Source organism: Pongo abelii, chromosome 19 (genome assembly GCF_028885655.2).
Source record: "Pongo abelii isolate AG06213 chromosome 19, NHGRI_mPonAbe1-v2.0_pri, whole genome shotgun sequence".
NCBI classification, from domain to species: domain Eukaryota; kingdom Metazoa; phylum Chordata; class Mammalia; order Primates; family Hominidae; genus Pongo; species Pongo abelii.
Window position 1 is genome coordinate 45,311,334 of NC_072004.2, and position 18,291 is coordinate 45,329,624.

The 18,291-nt window shown below is 52.2% G+C and overlaps 1 protein-coding gene and 1 long non-coding RNA gene across 5 annotated transcripts in view; both read right to left on the reverse strand.

The window, feature by feature from the left end:
• The window catches only part of RAB11FIP4 (RAB11 family interacting protein 4), a 140,338-nt gene that overhangs the window by 42,578 nt on the left and 79,469 nt on the right, over window positions 1-18,291 (reverse strand). The window contains exon 1 of one of the 4 annotated variants that reach the window (XM_002827228.5): window positions 2,244-2,459. The exons of 2 other annotated variants lie outside the window; for them this stretch is intronic. In XM_002827228.5, coding sequence (XP_002827274.1) covers window positions 2,244-2,273 — 30 coding nt within the window. In that variant the 5' untranslated portion in view covers window positions 2,274-2,459. Of the gene's footprint in view, window positions 1-2,243; window positions 2,460-18,291 lie in introns of those variants that run through there. One more of the 4 variants, XM_054536613.2, reaches the window with a different exon arrangement.
• On the reverse strand, window positions 8,161-18,206 carry LOC129051324 (uncharacterized). The gene is made up of 3 exons (XR_008515488.2): window positions 17,753-18,206; window positions 10,612-10,656; window positions 8,161-8,660 (listed from the first exon to the last, which is right to left on the reverse strand). It is a non-coding gene; the product is annotated as an uncharacterized LOC129051324 (long non-coding RNA).

Sequence of the window (18,291 nt, forward strand, 5' to 3'; positions counted from 1 at the left end):
GGAAACAGCATGCCCTTTCCCATTCAGAGATGCCTGCCTTCTGGGAACTGCTCACCTGCTATTTCACTGGGAGCCTCTCCTGCCCCCTTCACCCCCTCCTTACCCATACCTAAAACATATAAAGTGAAATTGTGAAGTCTCCTCAGAACAGAATCAGTTGTGAAAAACTTCAGCATAACAGGCTGCCCAGATCGGGAACTGCCAGATACCTATGGGTGCAGATGAAGGAGGGAGTTGCGAGGGCCCCAGGTGAATGGCCAAAGAGAAAACCTTGGGTCTGAAGCAGCCTGCCTACCAGGAGGGGAAGGGCTAGGAAGGCACTAGCATGCTTTAGAAGTGGCACAGATGGTCGGGACGGAGAGTGGGGGCCGGTGGAGTATCTCAAGCTGCAGCCCAGAGTCTTCCGAGTGCAGGCTGCCCCTGGAACCCCGAAGGAGATGGCTTAGAACCCAATGGGCCTTCTAATTTCTTCTGCTTTTCCTCCCCCACTTGGCTAAAAGTCCCTTCCGAGGGCAGGCTCCAAGCAGTCTCTCCTACAGACCTCCCTTAGGGCAAAGGTCATGCCTTCCAGCTGGCTCACCTGGCCTGGCTAGTCCCGCCCCTCGCCTCCGGCCCAGTCTTATCTCTTCTACTGGCCTTAGTCATTTACTCCACCCCCTTCGCCTAAGCCCAGGCCCCCCCTTCAAATTCCGAAGCTGTTCTCCACTACGCTTTTGCCCAAGCGGTGCTGCCTTCTGCAGTGAAGAACCCAAGCGGCTTCCCTCGCCCCGCCAGGCCACACTCTCCCCTGTGAAGTCACAGGGACCTCAAAGACAACTGTAGGCAACTTGCAATCAACTTAGAAGAGCTGGGCAGGCCCAGAGCAGACCCAGTATTCAGACTGCCTGAGCTTGCAAACACCTTGAAGGCAGGGAAGTGTCCCGTGTGTAATGTTCCCTGGGAACATAATCAACAGTCCCCGAAAGCCAGAAAGCAGGGTAAGGTTTGGGCCAGTGCCAGGGTGCCAGCATCTGGGGGAGATCCCAGTCAAAGCCAGCGACTCAGGCACTCCACCAACGCAAGGCTAAGTTGGTGGGGGGAGGATGCGGGGGGAGTGAGAGAGCTCCCATTGCAGAGGTCTAGTGGCACACAATTAGTACTGCCTCCGACCCCTTTGAGTCTCCTTTTTCCCATCCCAGCAACCACTGTAACCACTCTTCAGCTGGGGCAGGACCTGGGGATGTTCTAAGGAATGTGCCTGCCCCATTTCTTTTCAGCGTCCCAGGAGCCCAAGCCAATGCCACCTGCCTCCTGCTCTGGGAGGGCAGGGCAGAGGTTTGGTGGATCACCAGGAACCAGCCCAGGGTGCTGCCACTCCAAGACCTGGTGGAGGCTAAGTGCAGAGACAGGACCCAGACCTCTCACACTGCTTTGAGAAAATCGGTCAGTCAAGGAAAACTGGCATGGCCCTCGGGGCGTGTGAGGTGTCATTTCCAGCCCTCTGTGGGAGAGCAGGGTGAGGGAAAAGGGAAAGAGGAGGCACTGGAGAGTTTGCACGGTCGAGGAGTAGGGTCCGGGGCTGTGTCGGAACCCAGTTCCCCACAGCACAGACACGCTCTCCAGAGACTGCGCCGTCAGGACCTGGGAGACACTTGTCGCCCGCACAGAGAAGCGGCTGTGCCAGCAGCTCCCACCACCGGGGCAGACCGGCCGCCTCAAGGGCCACAACACACCTCCCACCACTGCAGCTTTTCGGCTGAGGAGAGGCAGGGCCCCGGCCCCACACCACGACCTGGGCTGGCCCCGAGGACTCCCCACCTCCACCCGCCCAGAGGGACGGGGGAAGCCAAGAAACAGGCTCTGTGCAGCCGCCAAGAGCTACAGAAAAACTTCGCGGCGCTCAGCCCCCTCGGGGACCCGGCCCAAGGGTACGGCGCTGGGGACCACGCCGATCCCGCAAGGGCAGGAGGGCAGGGGCGCTACGGGCGGAGGTGGGGCGCGCCGTCGGGTCCCCAGGGAGGCGCCCCAGCAAACGAGCCCCCTTCCTAGCCCACTAAAAGCACTTCCTGGAACTACGCTGGGGAAGGAGCCGCCACCCGCGCACCTGGCAGCGGCTTCTACTTGCGGCCGAACGAGATGGCTCAGGTAACCCGACCTCCCAGGCCAAGTCCGCTCTCCGCCAACTTCCCGGGGCCGCGGGCCCGGCCGAGCCAGGTGCGCGCCGCCGGAGCCCTGCGAGCGCCAGCCCCGGGGCCTCCGCTTACCTGGCTCCCGAGAGCTGGCGGGGTGCGCATCCGCGGGCCGGTCCCCGGCAGAGGCGCGGAAGCCAGCGGGCGCGGGTCGGCGGCGCGCGGGGACGCGGCGGGCAGCCCCGAAGCGCAGGAACAATCCCGGCCGCGCCGCCGCCGCTCGCACTTCTGGGCACCAGTGGAAGGCGCGGCCCCGCCCCCGCCCGTTGCCGGGAGACCCGCGTGGGCCGAAGGGCTCTTTGTATCAAAGCTGCGGTGACATCACGAGGCGCCTGGGCCCCGGGACTCGGGGGCGGGGCCTCGCGCCGGGGCGGGGCGGGGGCGGGGGCGGAGGACCGGGACGCGGCCCAGGAACCCGAGCCGCGGGGCGGGGCCCAGGTAACCCCGCCCCCAAGGTAGGGGCAGGTGGCTCCAGGGCGCCGACCAATGGCCGCGCGGCCGGCCCCGCCTCCGGAGGTGGAGCTCGCCTGGGTCCGCCCGGCTTAGTGCGGCCCGGGCGGGGACTCCAGGAGGCGGCGTGTGAGCTCGCGCCCCTGCCAGGTAGGCGCTGTAGTCTCTTGCCCGTTCCGCGCCACCCTCACGGTTTTTTGTCACCGCACTGTGAGATTCCGGCCGGCGCTCCCCGGCTCACACTGCGCACCCCGCCCCACACGGTCCGCCGCCGCCTCCACCCCCTAATGAGTCCGGGGGCGCCTAGGCTGACTTTCATCCAGAGTCCTACCCACAACTTTCCCAGCCTTTTCATGTGAAGTCGGAACCATCTCCATAACCAGCCCAGGAACACAAAGAACCAAGCGGCAACGAGAACTAAAGAACCAAAAAAAAAAAAAAAAAAAAAAAAAAGGAGAGGACCCTTCCTGTTGAATGCTAGTAAATACTATTTGTGTCAAACATGTTCCCTCAGGCCGGGCACAGTGGCTCGGACAAAGTGGCCGAGGCGGAGGATCTTTGAGGCCAGGAGTTTGAGACCAGCCTGGGCAACATAGCGACACCTCGTCTCTACAAAAAATTAAATGTTTAAAAATGTACTCCCCATCCCCCATCACTCTTAACCATGCCCTGGACTTTAAAAAGGCAAAAATGAGATGAATGTAAAGCGGCAAATATTGCAAATGTGGTTGCCCTTCGACCTGCTGTTGCACTATATAACTTGAGTGAGGGGAGAGATTTATCTTCCTGTCTGGCTCAAAGCCACCTTTGCCTTCCCTGAGTCTTCACTGGCCAACAAAGTGGCACGGGAACTTTGGTACGGGCAGGACCAGTGGGGCATCTGAGTGCTTTGGTCCTGCACCACCCTACACACCCACCCACACCTACCCATGCACACACACACACATGCACACACGCACCAGCTTTGCCCACTTCTCTGCCTCTTGGCTGTCAACTTCCTTCTTCTCAGTCTCTCCTGCCAGTAAATTCTCAGCGGCCCCTATGTTTACCAGGGCTTGTCTCTGAGGCAAAGCAGCCGCTGGGGCTCCCAGAACTGCTGGGGACTTTCCAAATGGGACAGCATTAGGTAGAGGAGGGCCTCCTGGCCAGAGCCACCTAAGAGAGGACTAGAGATGTGGCCCCAAGAGAGAAACTCCACTGCCCCAGCCCTCTCCTCGGAAAGTATGCCTTGCTGTTCAGAGATCTATGTGCAGAGGCCAGACTGTTTCTCTTGTTTGTGTCCGCTCCCACAGTCTCTAACACACAGGAGCACTATGGTGTATCATAAAGAACACACGGGATGGTTGGATGCGGCGGCTCATGCCTGTAATCCCAGTGCCTATGAGAGGCCAAAGCAGGAGGGTTACTTGTGGCTAGGTATTTGAGGCCAGCTTGGACAACACAGCAAGACCCCATCCCTACCAAAAAATTAGAAATAAAAACATTAGGCAGGTATGGTGGCACATGCCTGTAGTCCCAGCTACTTGGGAGGCTGAGGAGGATCACTTGAGCCCAGGAGTTTGAGGCTGCAGTGAGCCATGATGGCACCACTGCACTCCAGCCCGGTTGACAGCAAGACCCTGTCTATTTGTTTATTTATTTATTTATTTTGAGATTTATATTTCATTCTGTTGCCCAGGCTGGAGTGCAGTGGCGTGAGCTTGGCTCACTGCAACCTCCGCCTCCTGGGTTCAAGCGATTCTTCTGCCTCAGCCTCCCAAGTAGCTGAGACTACTGGTGTGTGCCACCACGCCCAGCTAATTTTTGTATTTTTAGTAGAGACGGGGTTTCACCATATTGGCCAGGCTGGTCTTGAACTCCTAACCTCATGATCTGCCCGCCTCGGCCTCCCAAAGTGCTGGGATTACAGGCGTGAGCCACTGTGCCTGGCTGACCCTGTCTCTATTTAAAAAAAAAAAAATAAGAGTACCTATGTGGTGTATCATACCACTGGCTTTGAAATCAAACGGACTTGGGTTTGAATTGAGTCTTATTTCCCAGATGTCCTGGGACAAGTTCTGTTACTTCTCTAAGACTCAATGTCTTCATCTGTAAGATGGGATTGGTACCTCACAGGATGTTGTACACCCTAGCACAGTGACTACACTTAATTTTAGGCACTCCTCAAAGGTGTGGTATGCGATTGAGCCCATGCACCCTGGGCCCACTCTATCTGCCTTCCCAGCTCCACCCTGAGACCTTAGCTCAGCAGTATCCCAAAAGGTTTTAGGATGTGGCTGAGTCCAGGGGTTCTATCTTGGTTTCCCTTCTTCCCTTCCAAGTCCGATGTTGCCCCTAAGGATTATTAGGCTCCAGAGAGGAGGTCACATGACAGGATCGTCCAGAACCAAGAAAGAAAAGCCGAAACCAAGGGTGATCATCCCTTCTCTGGTCGTGGCTCTCTCCCAGCGAAGGTCAATGGAGAAAGTCAGGCCTGTTAAGCCCCCTCCCTGTCCCCACCATGGGCAGCCTGAGTGACATTTCTCAAGAGCTCTATGGAACGAGTGGTATCAGTAGGTCCCTCTTTATTTTTGTCAAAGGTAGTGGATGGGGAATGTCTCCAGGTACTTGTCCTTAAAAGCAGAGTGACAGAGGAAGGCCACAGATGCATTGAACACTCCTGGGTTCAAAGCCTGCCTGGTTCCACTTACCAAGGGAAGTCAATGTTTTAGAGCCTCAGTCTCTACCTCTAGAAAATGGAAATAAGACATTTCCTCTTGCAGTTGTGAAGTTTCAATGAAATGATAAAGTGTCTAGTGCAATGCCTAAGATGCTGCAGGTGCTCAATAAATGGCAGTTCCTAGTCACTACCAGCAGCATGAGTGAGCTGCAGTCTGACGCACTGGTTCTGTGCATGGGTGCCGGGGCCAAGGGCCATATCTTGGCTTTACCACCTTGTTGCTAAATGACCGTAGGCAAGTTTAAGTCCCAGTGTCTCAATTTCCTCATCTTTAAATTGGAGATAATAATAGTATGTATTTTAGAACTGTTGTGAGGATCAAAATAATCAGGACCAGTAAAATACATAGAACAGAGCCTGGCACAGAGCAGGTAACCAATAAACAGTAGCTATTACTAATGATCATTATGGCAAGAGGCTGAGGGGAATAGAGATGAGGATTAGAGGCAGCCTGAGGGAAAATTTAGGACCCTGACTTTCGAGGGAAAGGCTAACACTTTCCAGCAGGGTTCAGAGAAGCAGTGATAGTCCAGTTGGGGGTGGGGTGGGGATGGTGACTCTATCTGATGGGTGAGATTAGACACGGGATGAATATGGGATCTGAGGGCTCTAACACAGGCTGGACTCAGTGTCCTTGGCTCAAATGGGGGCTAAGAGTGAGTTAATAGGAAATATAATCCTGCCTTCTGAGCACAGCACCACCTATGAGGATGTGGGGAAGGAAGGTCTTGAGTTAGGTACCCTGGTCTCTTAGCATACCTGTGAGGTTCCTTTTTTTTTTTTTTTTTTTTTTTTTTAAGAGACAGGGTCAGGCCCGGCGCAGTGGCTCACTCCTGTAATCCCAGCACTTTGGGAGGCCGAGGTGGGCAGATCACCTGAGGTCAGGAATTCGAGACCAGCCTGGCCAACATGGCGAAACCCTGTCTCTACTAAAAATACAAAAATTAGCTGGGTGTAGTGGCGAGCGCTTGTAATCCCAGATACTCTGGAGGCTGAGGCAGGAGAATCACTTGAACCTGGGAGGTGGAGGTTGCAGTGAGCCAAGATTGTGCCACTGCACTCCAGCCTGGGTGACAGAGGGAGACTGTCTCAAAAAAAAAAGACAAGATCTTGCTCTGTTGCCTAGGCTGAAGTGCAGTGGCACAATCATAGCTCACTGTAGCCTCAAACTCCTGGGCTCAAGCAATCCCCCCGCCTCAGCTTCCCAAAATGCTGGGATTACAGGCATGAGCCACCATGCCTGGCCTCTCTATGTCTATTTTCTTTCGCTGCCACCATGCAAGAGTTAGCTCAACATTAGATGGTGTAAAGAAGCAACATTCTGCACATGTTTGGGGCCATGTGGAACGACTGGCTAAATATATATATATGGTTTCATGATCATTATTTTGAGAAAAGAACCCTTCTGAACATTACCTAATGTTAACATTAGCCAAGCAACTGATGCCAACCAATATTAGCCAAGTGAACAAACAACAGCTGACATAAATAGTATTGGAGCTAAAACAAAAAGTCTGGCAAGTTGTTCTCAAACTGAGTTCGTTGGAACCCTCAGGGTTCTGTGGAGACTTCGCAGAAGGGAAGATGTGCTCCAGGGGAACCACAAAAATAGCTCCACTTCTGTCTGCTGTACATGCTGTCTTCTGTATGAAACTTCATGTGAATAAAGGGTTCTTTGGCTTTAAAAATGTTTAAAATCACTGGTATAGTATAACCATTTCCCAGACAGGGGAATGAGCCCCAGAGGTGGGAAATGGCATCTCCCCTCACAAATAGCACAGTCAGTTAGTGGTGGAGCCAGGAGTAGAGCCAGGTTGCATTACTCTCAGTCTAGTGCTCTCCAAGGTGGACACCAGTCATTAATCAGGACTGTGAGCATCAGTCAAACCCGGTCCATCTTAGCAGGGCTTGATTCTGTCAACACACACACAGAGGACATTCTTTCTTTACTTTTTTTTTTTTTTTTTGAGACGCAGTCTCACTCTGTCGCCTGGGCTGGAGTGCAATGGCATGATCTCGGCTCACTGCAACCTCCGCCTCTAGGGTTAAAGCGATTCTCCTGCCTCAGCCTCCTGAGTAGCTGGGACTATAGGCACGTGACACCACACCTGGCTAATTTTTGTATTTTTAGTAGAGACGGGGTTTCACCATGTTGGTCAGGATGGCCTCGAACTCCTGATCTCGTGATCCGCCCACCTCGGCCTCCCAAAGTGCTGGGATTACGGGCGTGAGCCACTGCCCCCGGCCAGAGGACATTATTTCTGCCCAGCTGGGGCTCTATGTGTGGAAAAGCCCCCCTGGCAGCTGGCTAGGACTTTACCACAAGTACTTGTCCTCTCTCACCGCCCCCTCAGAGGTCCTTTGACTCCACACTCAGGAAGTTCAGCTACAACTCTTAAATCTCAGCTTTCATCCCAGGTGGTAAATTCAGTATTTGATGACTTCAGCAGTGGCTTAGGGAAGGGACTACCCAGCAAGTAGGCAAGACTCTGAGACTGCAGAGGCCTCTTGACCCCAAAGGAAAGTCATTCCTAATTTTTTTTTTTTTTTTTTTTAGAGTCTCCCTCTGTCGCCCAGGCTGGAGTGCAGTGGTGTGATCTTTGCTCACTGCAACCTCTGTCTCCTGGGTTCAGGTGATTCTTGTGCCTCAGCCTCCTGAGTAGCTGAGATTACAGGCATATGCCACCACACTTAGCTAATTTTTTGTATTTTTAGTAGAGATGGGGTTTTGCTATGTTGGCCAGGCTAGTCTTGAACTGGCCTCAAGTGATCTGCCCACCTCAGCCTCCCAAAGTGCTGGAATTACAGGCGTGAGCCACCATACCTGGCCCCCAATTTTTTATTTAGAAAAAAAAGGGAATGACTCTTGGATCCAAAAGCCCTCTCTCTCCAGTGGGGATGTGTCTAGGGGTCTGCACTAAGCTGGCATCTTCTCTGACCACTCCTTCCTCTGCCTCTTCCCACCAAACCCAGTGAAGATGCAGGAGGCCTGGGTTCTGGGCTCTCCCTAACTTTTTGGGCCTCAGACTCCTCCCCTGGAAAAGCTGTTGGCTGGACAGCACATCTTCAGGTTTCTTCCAATTCTGCAGCTCTGTGCCAGCCCAGGAGAGGATCTTGGACTGTGGAAACAAGGTGTTTCCCTTGGCAAACACTCTGGTGTTGGTGACTGTCCATTGGCTGGGATGATTTCACCAGTCTGCCCCTGGGGCTGGGTTCTCTTGTAACATCTGGCTGGATGCTGTGCAGACGGGGTGGGACCTGGTCTTATTGACTCTGGAGCCCAGGTTGAGTCTTCAGAAGCTCCAAGCTCTATTTGTGTCAACCTGTGCATGTATAAACAATGGGTTTTCTTACTCACTCAAGCTCAACGAAAGGGGGAAAATGGTGAGAAAACCAGTGTTTCCTCCCTAACAAACATCCCCTCTGACTCATTCAGTCATCCAAGAAGAGGAGGTGGCAGGGGAGGAGGAAGTCCAACAAGGTCTTCTTTTGACTTGAATTGGGTGAGGGCAAGGAGAAAAACTTCCTTTTCCTCTACTCTTGGTAACATCAGAGTTACCCAGACAGCGAAACCCAGGCAGCAAAAACAACTCTCCTTTCCCCAAACACCTCACCCTCCCCACCTCCTCCCAGACTTGGGCAGCACAGAGGTCCACCCCGCGTGCCACTACCCATGTCTCTGATTGGCCATTAACTCAGCTGGAAGCTTTGTAGGAGTGGACTGCCCTTTTTTAGGAGTGGACAACCCTTTAAAGCAGTGGTTCCTAAACTGCACCGCACATCAGGATCACTCGAAGAACTTAAAAAACGATTGGAATCACTTCAACCTAAAAAAATGTCAATAACATACCCCATGGCAACCTAATCCGAATGTCACGGTGGAAGCCAGGTGTTGGCAGTTTTTAAAGATCCCAGTGATTCTGATGCAGCAGTTTGGGAACTGCTTTGCTAAAGGGTTGCTGACAACAGTGGGTGTTGACATGATCACAGGTGAAGGGATCGTTTGTTCTTTCATTCCTTCATTCATTCTTTAATTCATTCCTTCATTCTTTCATTCATTCCTTCATTCTTTCAGTCATTCCTTCATTAATTCCTTCATTTGTTCAAGAACAGTTAGTGCCAGGCTCTGTTCTAGGTGTTGTAGACACAGCCTTGATCAGTACTAAGTCTTGGTTGATTCTTGTGGAGCTGACATTTTAGTGGGAGAAGTCAGATGATGAAACAATAAATTAATGAGTGACATATATAATATGTGCTCTGAAGAAAAACAAAGCAGGGTATGGGCATAGAGAGACCCTGGAGGCAGGGAGACTATTTTCTTTCTTTTTTTTTGAGACAGAGTCTGGCTCTGTCGCCAGGCTGGAGTGCAGTAGCGTGATCTCGGCTACTGCAACCTCTGCCTCCTGGGTTCAAGCGATTCTCGTGCCTCAGCCTCCTGAGTAGCTGGGATCACAGGCACATGCCACCACACCCAGCTAATTTTTTTATTTTTAGTAGAGAGAGGGTTTCACCATGTTGGCCAGGTTGGTCTCGATCTCCTGACCTAAAGCGATCCACCCACCTCGGCCTCCCAAAGTGGTGGGATTACAGGCGTGAGCCACCACGCCCGGCCAGGGGGACTATTTTCACTATGGATTTAGGCACCAATTTTTGCTTCAGGGAAGGGTGGCTGTGCACTTGCCTGCTACTCCAGACTTTATTATTTACCCACTCTCTGGCCAAAACAGCCCTTCTTGACCATGCTCAACGTCCTACCTGCTGCCTCCCTGCTTGCCTCTTTCTCATAAGCTCCTCCTTCAGGGCCGAGGCCTGGCATCCTGGCACACAATGTTCTCGCTCCTCCTCCTCCCCAACTGTCAGCAGTAACATCTGACAGGGGCCTGAGTGAGGCAGTATCTGTCAAGGATCATTTATGTGCAGCCACCAAGGGCTTGTGGGGTGAGAGGCCGTGTGGAGCAGTGGAGAAACAGTGGAACTCAGGGCCAGAAGACCTGGATTTGAGGCCTGGATCTGCCACATATTGGCTAAAGGCAAGTAACTTCACAGAGCCTCAGTTTCCTCCTCAGTCAAATGGAGAGAGTACAACCAACTTTGTAAGACTGGGAGGTGCGTTAGAAGAGAAAAAGTCAAAGACTTTTGCCTAGTGTTTTGCAAATATGAGGACTTTAAAACAATTATCTAGGCCTATATAAACATGAAATCACAATGCATTAAAGCTGGAAGGGATCCCATTTCACAAATGGGAAACAGGCCTAGAGAGAAGAAATGACTTACCTATAGTCACAAAGCTTGCTAACGGCAGACGGACCCACACCAATCCTAGAAAAGGGAGATGGTTGGGAGTAGAGTAGGTATGCTGTTTTTAGTACCAAACTTTTGGCCTCCTCTGTCTACTAGGCAAACTCCTATTCATCCTTCAAAACTCCACCCAGGTATGATTTCCCAGATGATGCCTTCCCTGACCTCTCCAGTGATAATAAATTATTCCTTGGCTTCATGGTCTCTATGCCTCAATCACAAGCTGTGTTACTAAGAGGAACACACTGAATTGTCAGGATTGGCCTCCTGTCAGGTCCCCTACCATTCTGCAATTCCTGAGGACAGGGTCCATGCCCCTGGTGTCTTTGGACTTAAGCTCCTAACATGTCTGGCACACAGTAATCACCTGGGGAATGGTTAGGGCCCTGAATGGGACTGAGAATCTCTCACCCACAGACAATGGAAAGCTGAGGACTTGATTTTTGAATTAGCGGAAGCCTTTTCTGAAGTTCCTGAGATGGGCATTTGAAAGGTGAGAGACCTTCTCAAGTCAGGCTGCCCTCTTCCCAGACACATCAGATCTCAACTCTGAAGAAACAATTCCTCTACCTAATGGGAACCTTGGACAAGGGCCCCGAAACCAAGGAGAGAACATTTTCCTGCAGCCTACTGTTAATAACAGCTATGAACTATGTGCCAGCCACTTCATTTCTTAATTTAATCCAACAGTCTTGTAGAGTAGATGTTACTGCACTCATGATACAAATAAGGAAACTGAGGCTCAAGAGGATTAAGTGGCGGCAGAGCCAAGATTTGTACCCAGATCTGGCCCATGTTCAGGACTCCCTTCTGCCTCTCTTGTTGCATCACTGGCTTACTTACAGCAACCGGAATTGCCTGGGAAGCAGCAGAAACTAATTAGTAAGGATGACTGAAGACTATGAGCAATTAAAGGCCTCAAGTTCCTCTTCATCATCCTTGGGTTGCAGGTGTCTGCTGTCCAGCTCAGCAGTGTCTCAATCAGTGGCAGCCCACATCAGGCATCTATGATTCGCCCACATGCACCTCTGTGGTCCTACCTGCTGGCTTAGAGCTGAGGACTGGCCACTACCTGCTGTTGACTTGGCTGCTGCCTCCTGCCCCAGTTCTAAGCCCAGGGAGATGCATCCTGCCATTTCCCTGGCTGCCACCAGATAAGCTAAGCAGTATGAGGCCAGGGCTCCAGGGAGGGAGGGAAGGAAGCAGTATTTGTTGTTTTCAAAGATGTGTTTTGTGGAAACCCAGTCCCACTCTGATAGCAAGAAAGTGATCTGTGGTCAAATCAGCTGGTGAAATTCTTCACTCCCTCTTGAAGATGTCACAGGCACCTCTGCAGGAGAGAAGCCTCCCTAGCTTTTAACCCCAGGCTTCCTTAAGGCAATTGGGCTTGGACAGGACCCTTCTTATTTAACATTTAACAACACAAGGGATCAGTGTTCTGAGAAGAGCACACCTGGGCAAACAATGCACCAGGCTCCCAACACACACAGAAGGCAGACGTTACGTTCATCTTAAAAGTATTTACAGCTGGCCAGGCGTGGTGGCTCACGCCTGTAATCCCAGCACTTTGGGAGGCCAAGGCGGGTGAATCCTTTGAGGTCAAGAGTTCGAGACCAGCCTGGCCAACATAGTGAAACCCCGTCTCTACTAAAAATACAAAAATTAGCCAGATGTGGTGGTGGTCACCTATAATCCCAGCTACTCAGGAGGCTGAGGCAGGGGAATCGCTTGAACCCGGGAGGTGGAGGTTGCAGTGAGCCGAGATCTAGCCACTGCATTCCAGCCTGGGTGACAGAGACTCTGTCTCAAAAAAAAAAAAAAAAAGTATTAACAGCAAATGGCCACATAGCACTTAATATATACAAGCTCCGTTCTAGTGCTTCACATGATATGAGCTCATTTAATCCTCCCGACAACCCTACGAGGCAGGTATTATCCCCATTTTACAGATGGGGAAACTGAGGCTCAGAGAGGTTACTCAAGGACATACAGCTAGTAAGTTGAGAGCCAGGAGTCAAACCCAGGCAGCCTGGCTCCAGAGACTGTGCACCCAGCCATTATCCTACGTAAAAAAGAGAGGCTCAGTTTTGTATAATAAAATAACTTCCCCAAAGTAACCATCATAGAACCAAGACCATTCATTCATTCACCCCGTCATTCATTTACTCAAACAAGAATCACTGAGCAGAAACCGCAGGCCAGACCTAGTGCTGGCCACCCAGAGACCAAGGAAGAACAAGGTGCAGCCTTGCTGTGGACCTGCCGGGTGCCTGTCCAGGCGCCTCTGACGCCCGCGCTGCTCTTCTCCCCACAGCTTGTCTGGGGACCTGGGGCTCTGCTGTCAGCTTCGCACCCTCCCAGCCGTGGCTTCTCATCTATATCTGATGGGTCAACAAGGAGGGTGGGTGGGGGGCACCCAGCTTCTCCCCAAGCCCAGGCTCCTTCCTCAGCCCCACAGGGGAGCACTGAGCCCCCCACCAGGTAAGTGCCCCCTCCTCACAGTCGTGTGGGTGCTCCCTGCCTGAGGAACACTCCAGGTGGCAGCCATTAGTCTCAGATTTAGCGGCCTCCTGAGAGGCGGGATGACAGTGGACGATGACGACTCTGAGTCTGTTCTGGGGTTGGAAGGACACGCACTGAAGGGCTTGTAACTCCACTCTGAAAGCAAACAGAGTCCCCCACAATTGTCTCCTAAATTAGCTCAGTGATGCTGGGATGAAGAAGTATCCCAAACCACAACAAGCAAGCTACCCCACAAAAGACAGAAGAAGGGCTGCAGACTCTGCCCTGTGGAGAAGGCGGTGGGGCTGGGGAGAGGGCGGCTCCCTGGGGCCTGCCCAAGTTTATCCCCTGAATAAACAGGAGGCCGCAGTAGACCGGATGGGCTGGTGTTGGGAGACTGGCTGGCCTCCGTGCTCAGTCACAGATGCCTCCTTTGTGCCTCCCCTGCCAGGGCTGGGCTGGGCAAAGGAAAACCAAAGGCGCCCGGCCTCTGGACACGGAGCCACTGTTCCACCCACTTAGGGGAAAACCAGGCGGGCTGAAGAAGCTTTTGTGTTCAGGTAGAAACTGGAGAGGCCAGTGCAGTGGGGAGACAGGCTGCTCATGGGGTGCCCTAAAAAAGAAACCTTTCTTCCAGGCCAGGTCCCCTGCGGTCCCCACTGGATCACAAGGCCACATTCATGGGGTGAAGCCCCCTAGTGCCCCACTAGCCCAGGTTTCAGCCCCAGCTCCGCTATTACTACCTGTAGCTCGTCTAGTCTCTTAGCCTTGGTTTCTTATGTGACCAACAGAGTTAATAGTACACACGAGGCTGGGCTCACACCTATAATCCCAGCACTTTGGGAGCCCAAGGTGGGTGGATCCCTTGAGGTTAGGAGTTCGAGACCAGCCTGGCCAACATGGTGAAATCCCGTCTCTACTAAAAATACAAACATTAGCTGGGCGTGATGGCACGCGCCTGTAATCCCAGCTACTTGGGAGGCTGAGGCAGGAGAATCACTTGAACCCAGGAGGCAGACATTGCAGTGAGCCAAGATTGCACCACTACACTCCAACCTGGGTGACAGAGGAGGACTCTGTATCAAAAAAAAAAATAAAGTACAGTCGATTCTCATTATTTGCAGTAGTTATGCTCTATGAAGTCACTGCAAACATAGAATCGTGAATACTGAAGCATTGCCCCTAGGGGAAATACTGGTTCAATTCCTGTGAGCCTCTGATCACAACATTTTCATCAAACGATCAATGCATAACCTTGTTTTAAGCATGTCTCTGTTTAAAGACACTGTATTTAATACATATTGTTGATTCATTAACATTGAACTCACTGTAGCTCATGCCTGGGCAAAGCTTATCTAACACTCAGTCGTTATTTTCTCCACAAGGCATGTCCCAGCCTTCTTGCATTTAGGAACACTAGACAGCTTTTGGGGGCCATTTCAAATAGCAAAATCGCCAATAAAAAAAAAACACAAAAATTCAGAAAACATGGCACTAACTAGACCGTGAAGAGGACACTTGTTTACAGTATGAGAGCTGAAACAAGAAGGCCGCTTGTCGCCTTGTTTGACCTCAGCTGGGAACATGCACGTTGGGCAACTCACATCCTCACCACTCTGAGAATGTTTGCAAATGACCACAAAGGCTCTACGAGTACCGATTTTGGTGTTACAAATGAATTTCAGCAAGCAGGCAAATTTGCAAATACAGAATGTGCAACTAATAAGGACCAACTGTATCTGTGTCACAGGGGTTTTGAGGGATGGCTTGTTAAATGACAGAATGCACGACGAATGCTTAGCATAGCAACAGCTCAAATCTTTTACTGTAACTAGTATTATTTGCTGAACCTACCACGTCTTGACAGCTTAGAATGTCTTTCTTTATGCTTTTTCCAGTGAATGAAGCCCAGAGTCAGGTTTGAAGCACACCAGTGCCCTTTGCAGCTGGGAGACTTGCAGGTTAAGCTGACTCTCCTTTCTTCTTGTCTTCTCATCTCCAGCACTGCTTCCCACCACTCACTCACAGCCAGTGACCATGCCCAGTGACCTCCCCACCAGGTCTACACACCAACCTGCACAGGTGCCTCTACTCTGCCTTCTTCTTGATACAAAACATTATTCACAGATGGCCCCTGCCATGTGGGCCCTGGACCCCATCCCCTTCAAGGTTTTGCTCCTGCCGTCCCCTTCTGAATCATCCATTTCTCCTTCTCTATGAGTTCCTCTCCTCACCACACTACGCCCCTGGCTTTAAAAGTTCCTTCAAGTTCCTCCCTGAACACCACAGCGGTTGAAATGAACTAACTAGAGTGTCATGGGTCCTCATCTTACCTGAACAATCCTCATAGCACCTGGTAAGGTGAATCTCTCCGGTTTTTTTTTTGTTTTGTTTTTTGTTTGTTTGTTTGTTTTTTGAGACGGCGTTTCGCTCTGTCGTGCCCAGGCTAGAGTGCAGTGGTGCAATCTTGGCTCACTAAAACCTCCACCTCCCGGGTTCAAGCTATTCTCCTGCCTTAGCCTCCCAAGTAGATGGGATTACAGGCACCGGATCTCTCCTTTAAACACTTTCTCTTTTTTTTTTTTTGAGATGGAGTCTAGCTCTGTCCCCCAGGCTGGAGTGCAGTGGCGCAATCTCAGCTCACTGAAACCTCTGTCTCCCAGGTTCAAGTGAATCTCCTGCCTCAGCCCCCTGAGTAGCTGGGACTACAGGCATGCATCACCACACCTGGCTAACTTGTGTATTTTCAGTAGAGATGGGTTTCACCATATTGGCCAGGCTGGTCTCGAACTCCTGACCTTAAGTGATCCACCCACCTCGGCCTCCCAAAGTGCTGGGATTACAGGTGTGAGCCACCGCACCTGGTCCCTTTAAACCTTTCTTAGCTTGGTTCCAGGGCACCACCCCTCCAACCTCCTCGGCTCTCAAGGTTGGCATGCTCTGTGCTTCAATCCTCTTCCCTTCTCACCTAGCCTGAGACTTTAAATTCCACCAGTGCTGATGTCCCCACCCCACATTGTTGCCACCCAGCCTAGACCTCTTCCTGGAGCTCCAAACTAAATGCATCCAATTGCCTGTGAAGAAGTTGACTGGGGAATGTCTTAGGGCTTGGCCTGTGAGGGCACAAGGGATGCAGGATGGGCAGAGGGAGAAGTGGATTGCATTGCAGCTGCAATGAGCCTCAGCCGACCCCCGGGGCATCTGGAGCCAGGATAGTCCTTCAAAGTTGCCCAGAAAGAGGCAAGTGGGCAAAATCATTGTGTCCCCACATGGACCAGCCTTCAGATGAGGGCTGCCCCAGGATAGGTCTGTCATCTTGGGCAAGGCAGCCCCTTTGTCTCCTGGGGACGGTCTGCAGCAGCCAACACTTCTGGCAAGTGGCCTTGGACCTCAAGGGGATGTGGATGCATACCACAGTGTGCAGACAACTTCAACTGACTATCCAGTGGGCAGCTCAAATTAACATGCTCACCACCCAAATGTCAAGTTTTCCTCCATGCCCGCTGAGCAAATCGCACCAACCTCCATGCAGGAGCTCAGGTGAGAACCATGGAATAGCCCTGGATGGCTCTTTCCTTCACCTACATCAGCAGTCCTGGCAGCCTGGCCGAGCTGACCGCCTCCTTCTCACCTTCTTTTCCCTGGACAAATGCAACCACCTAACTCTTCCCGATTCCAGTGCTGTCTTCCTCCAGGTGCTGCAGGGGCTCTTTTTTGAGACAGAGTCTCACTCTGTCGCCCAGGCTGAAGTGCAGTGGCGTGATCTCAGCTCATGCAGCCTCTAACTCCTGGGCTCCAGTGATCCTCCCATCTCAGCCTCCGAGTAGCTAGGACTACAGGAACATGCCACCATGCCCAGCTAATTTTTTTTTTTTTTTTTTGGTAGAGACTGGGTCTTGCTTTGTTGTCCAGGCTGGTCTTGAACTCCTGGCCTCAAGCAATCCACCTGCCTCAGCCTCCCAAAGTGCTGGGATTACAAGCATGAGCCACTGTGACTGGCCGGGGATATTTTTAAAACATCAGGCAGGTTTTGTCATTTCCCAGCTAAAAGCCCTCGCCTGGCCTCTTATGCAGACTCCTTGCTTGTGCTCTCAGAACCTCTGCCCGGGTCCTCCTTCCATTCCATTCCACCTTCCCATCACTCAGCCACCAAACAGCCAAGCTCTTTCCCACTCCCCCACCTCATGTGCCTCCATCCCTCACTTCTTTTTTCTTTTTTGTTTTTTTGAGACGAGTCTTGCTCTGTTGCCCAGGCTGGAGTGTAGTGGCGTAATCTCGGCTCACTGCGACCTCTGCCTCCCAGGTTCAAGCGATTCTCCTGCCTCAGCCTCCTGAGTAGCTGGGTCTACAGGTGCCTGCCACCACGCCCAGCTAATTTTATATTTTTAGTAGAGATGGGGTTTCACCATGTTGGCCAGGCTGGTCTCGAACTCCTGACCTCAAGAGAGCCACCCTCCTCAGCCTCCCAAAGTGCTGGGATTACGGGCATGAACCACCATGCCTGGCCTCCATCCCTCACTTCTGTCTGGCTCGGCTCACGTCACCTCCCGCATGAGGCCCTCTTCCTAGAGAAAAACTCCCACCATGGCCATCCCTGTCTTCCCTTCTGCTTCACCTTCTTGATGCACTTTCTCTATCAGCATGGGCGCTGCTGACTTATTTCCGTGTTCACGGTCTTGCCTTCTCCCCTCAGACCACAATTCTTTGAGAGAAGGGACCATGTCTTCCTGTGCGCAGGTGTATCCCTGGTGTGTGGCTGGGATTCATCCTGGGCTGGTTGTGAGGACTCGGGATGGTGAGCACTGGGGCTGCCTGTGGCCATGTCTCTGAATGAAGCCTTTATGATGAGTGCCATGACTCAGCGCGTAAGGCCCAGCTTGGCTGCCAGCTCCCTGCGGCTGGCCCCGACCCCCAGGGCAGAACCAGCCACTCTCTCGCCAGGTTCCCCGTGCTGGGTATGGGGGGAGCGCTCATCACGCGGCACTGCACAGTGGTTCTTTATGAGCCCAGGGCGGCGCTCAGCCAAGGTCTGGGGACCTGACCTCAGGTGAGCAGCCCCTTTCCTGTTCCGTGACTCTGCATTTTTTTTTTTTTTTTTTTGAGACAGACTTTTGCTCTTTTTGCCCAGGCTGGAGTGCAATGGCACGATCTCAG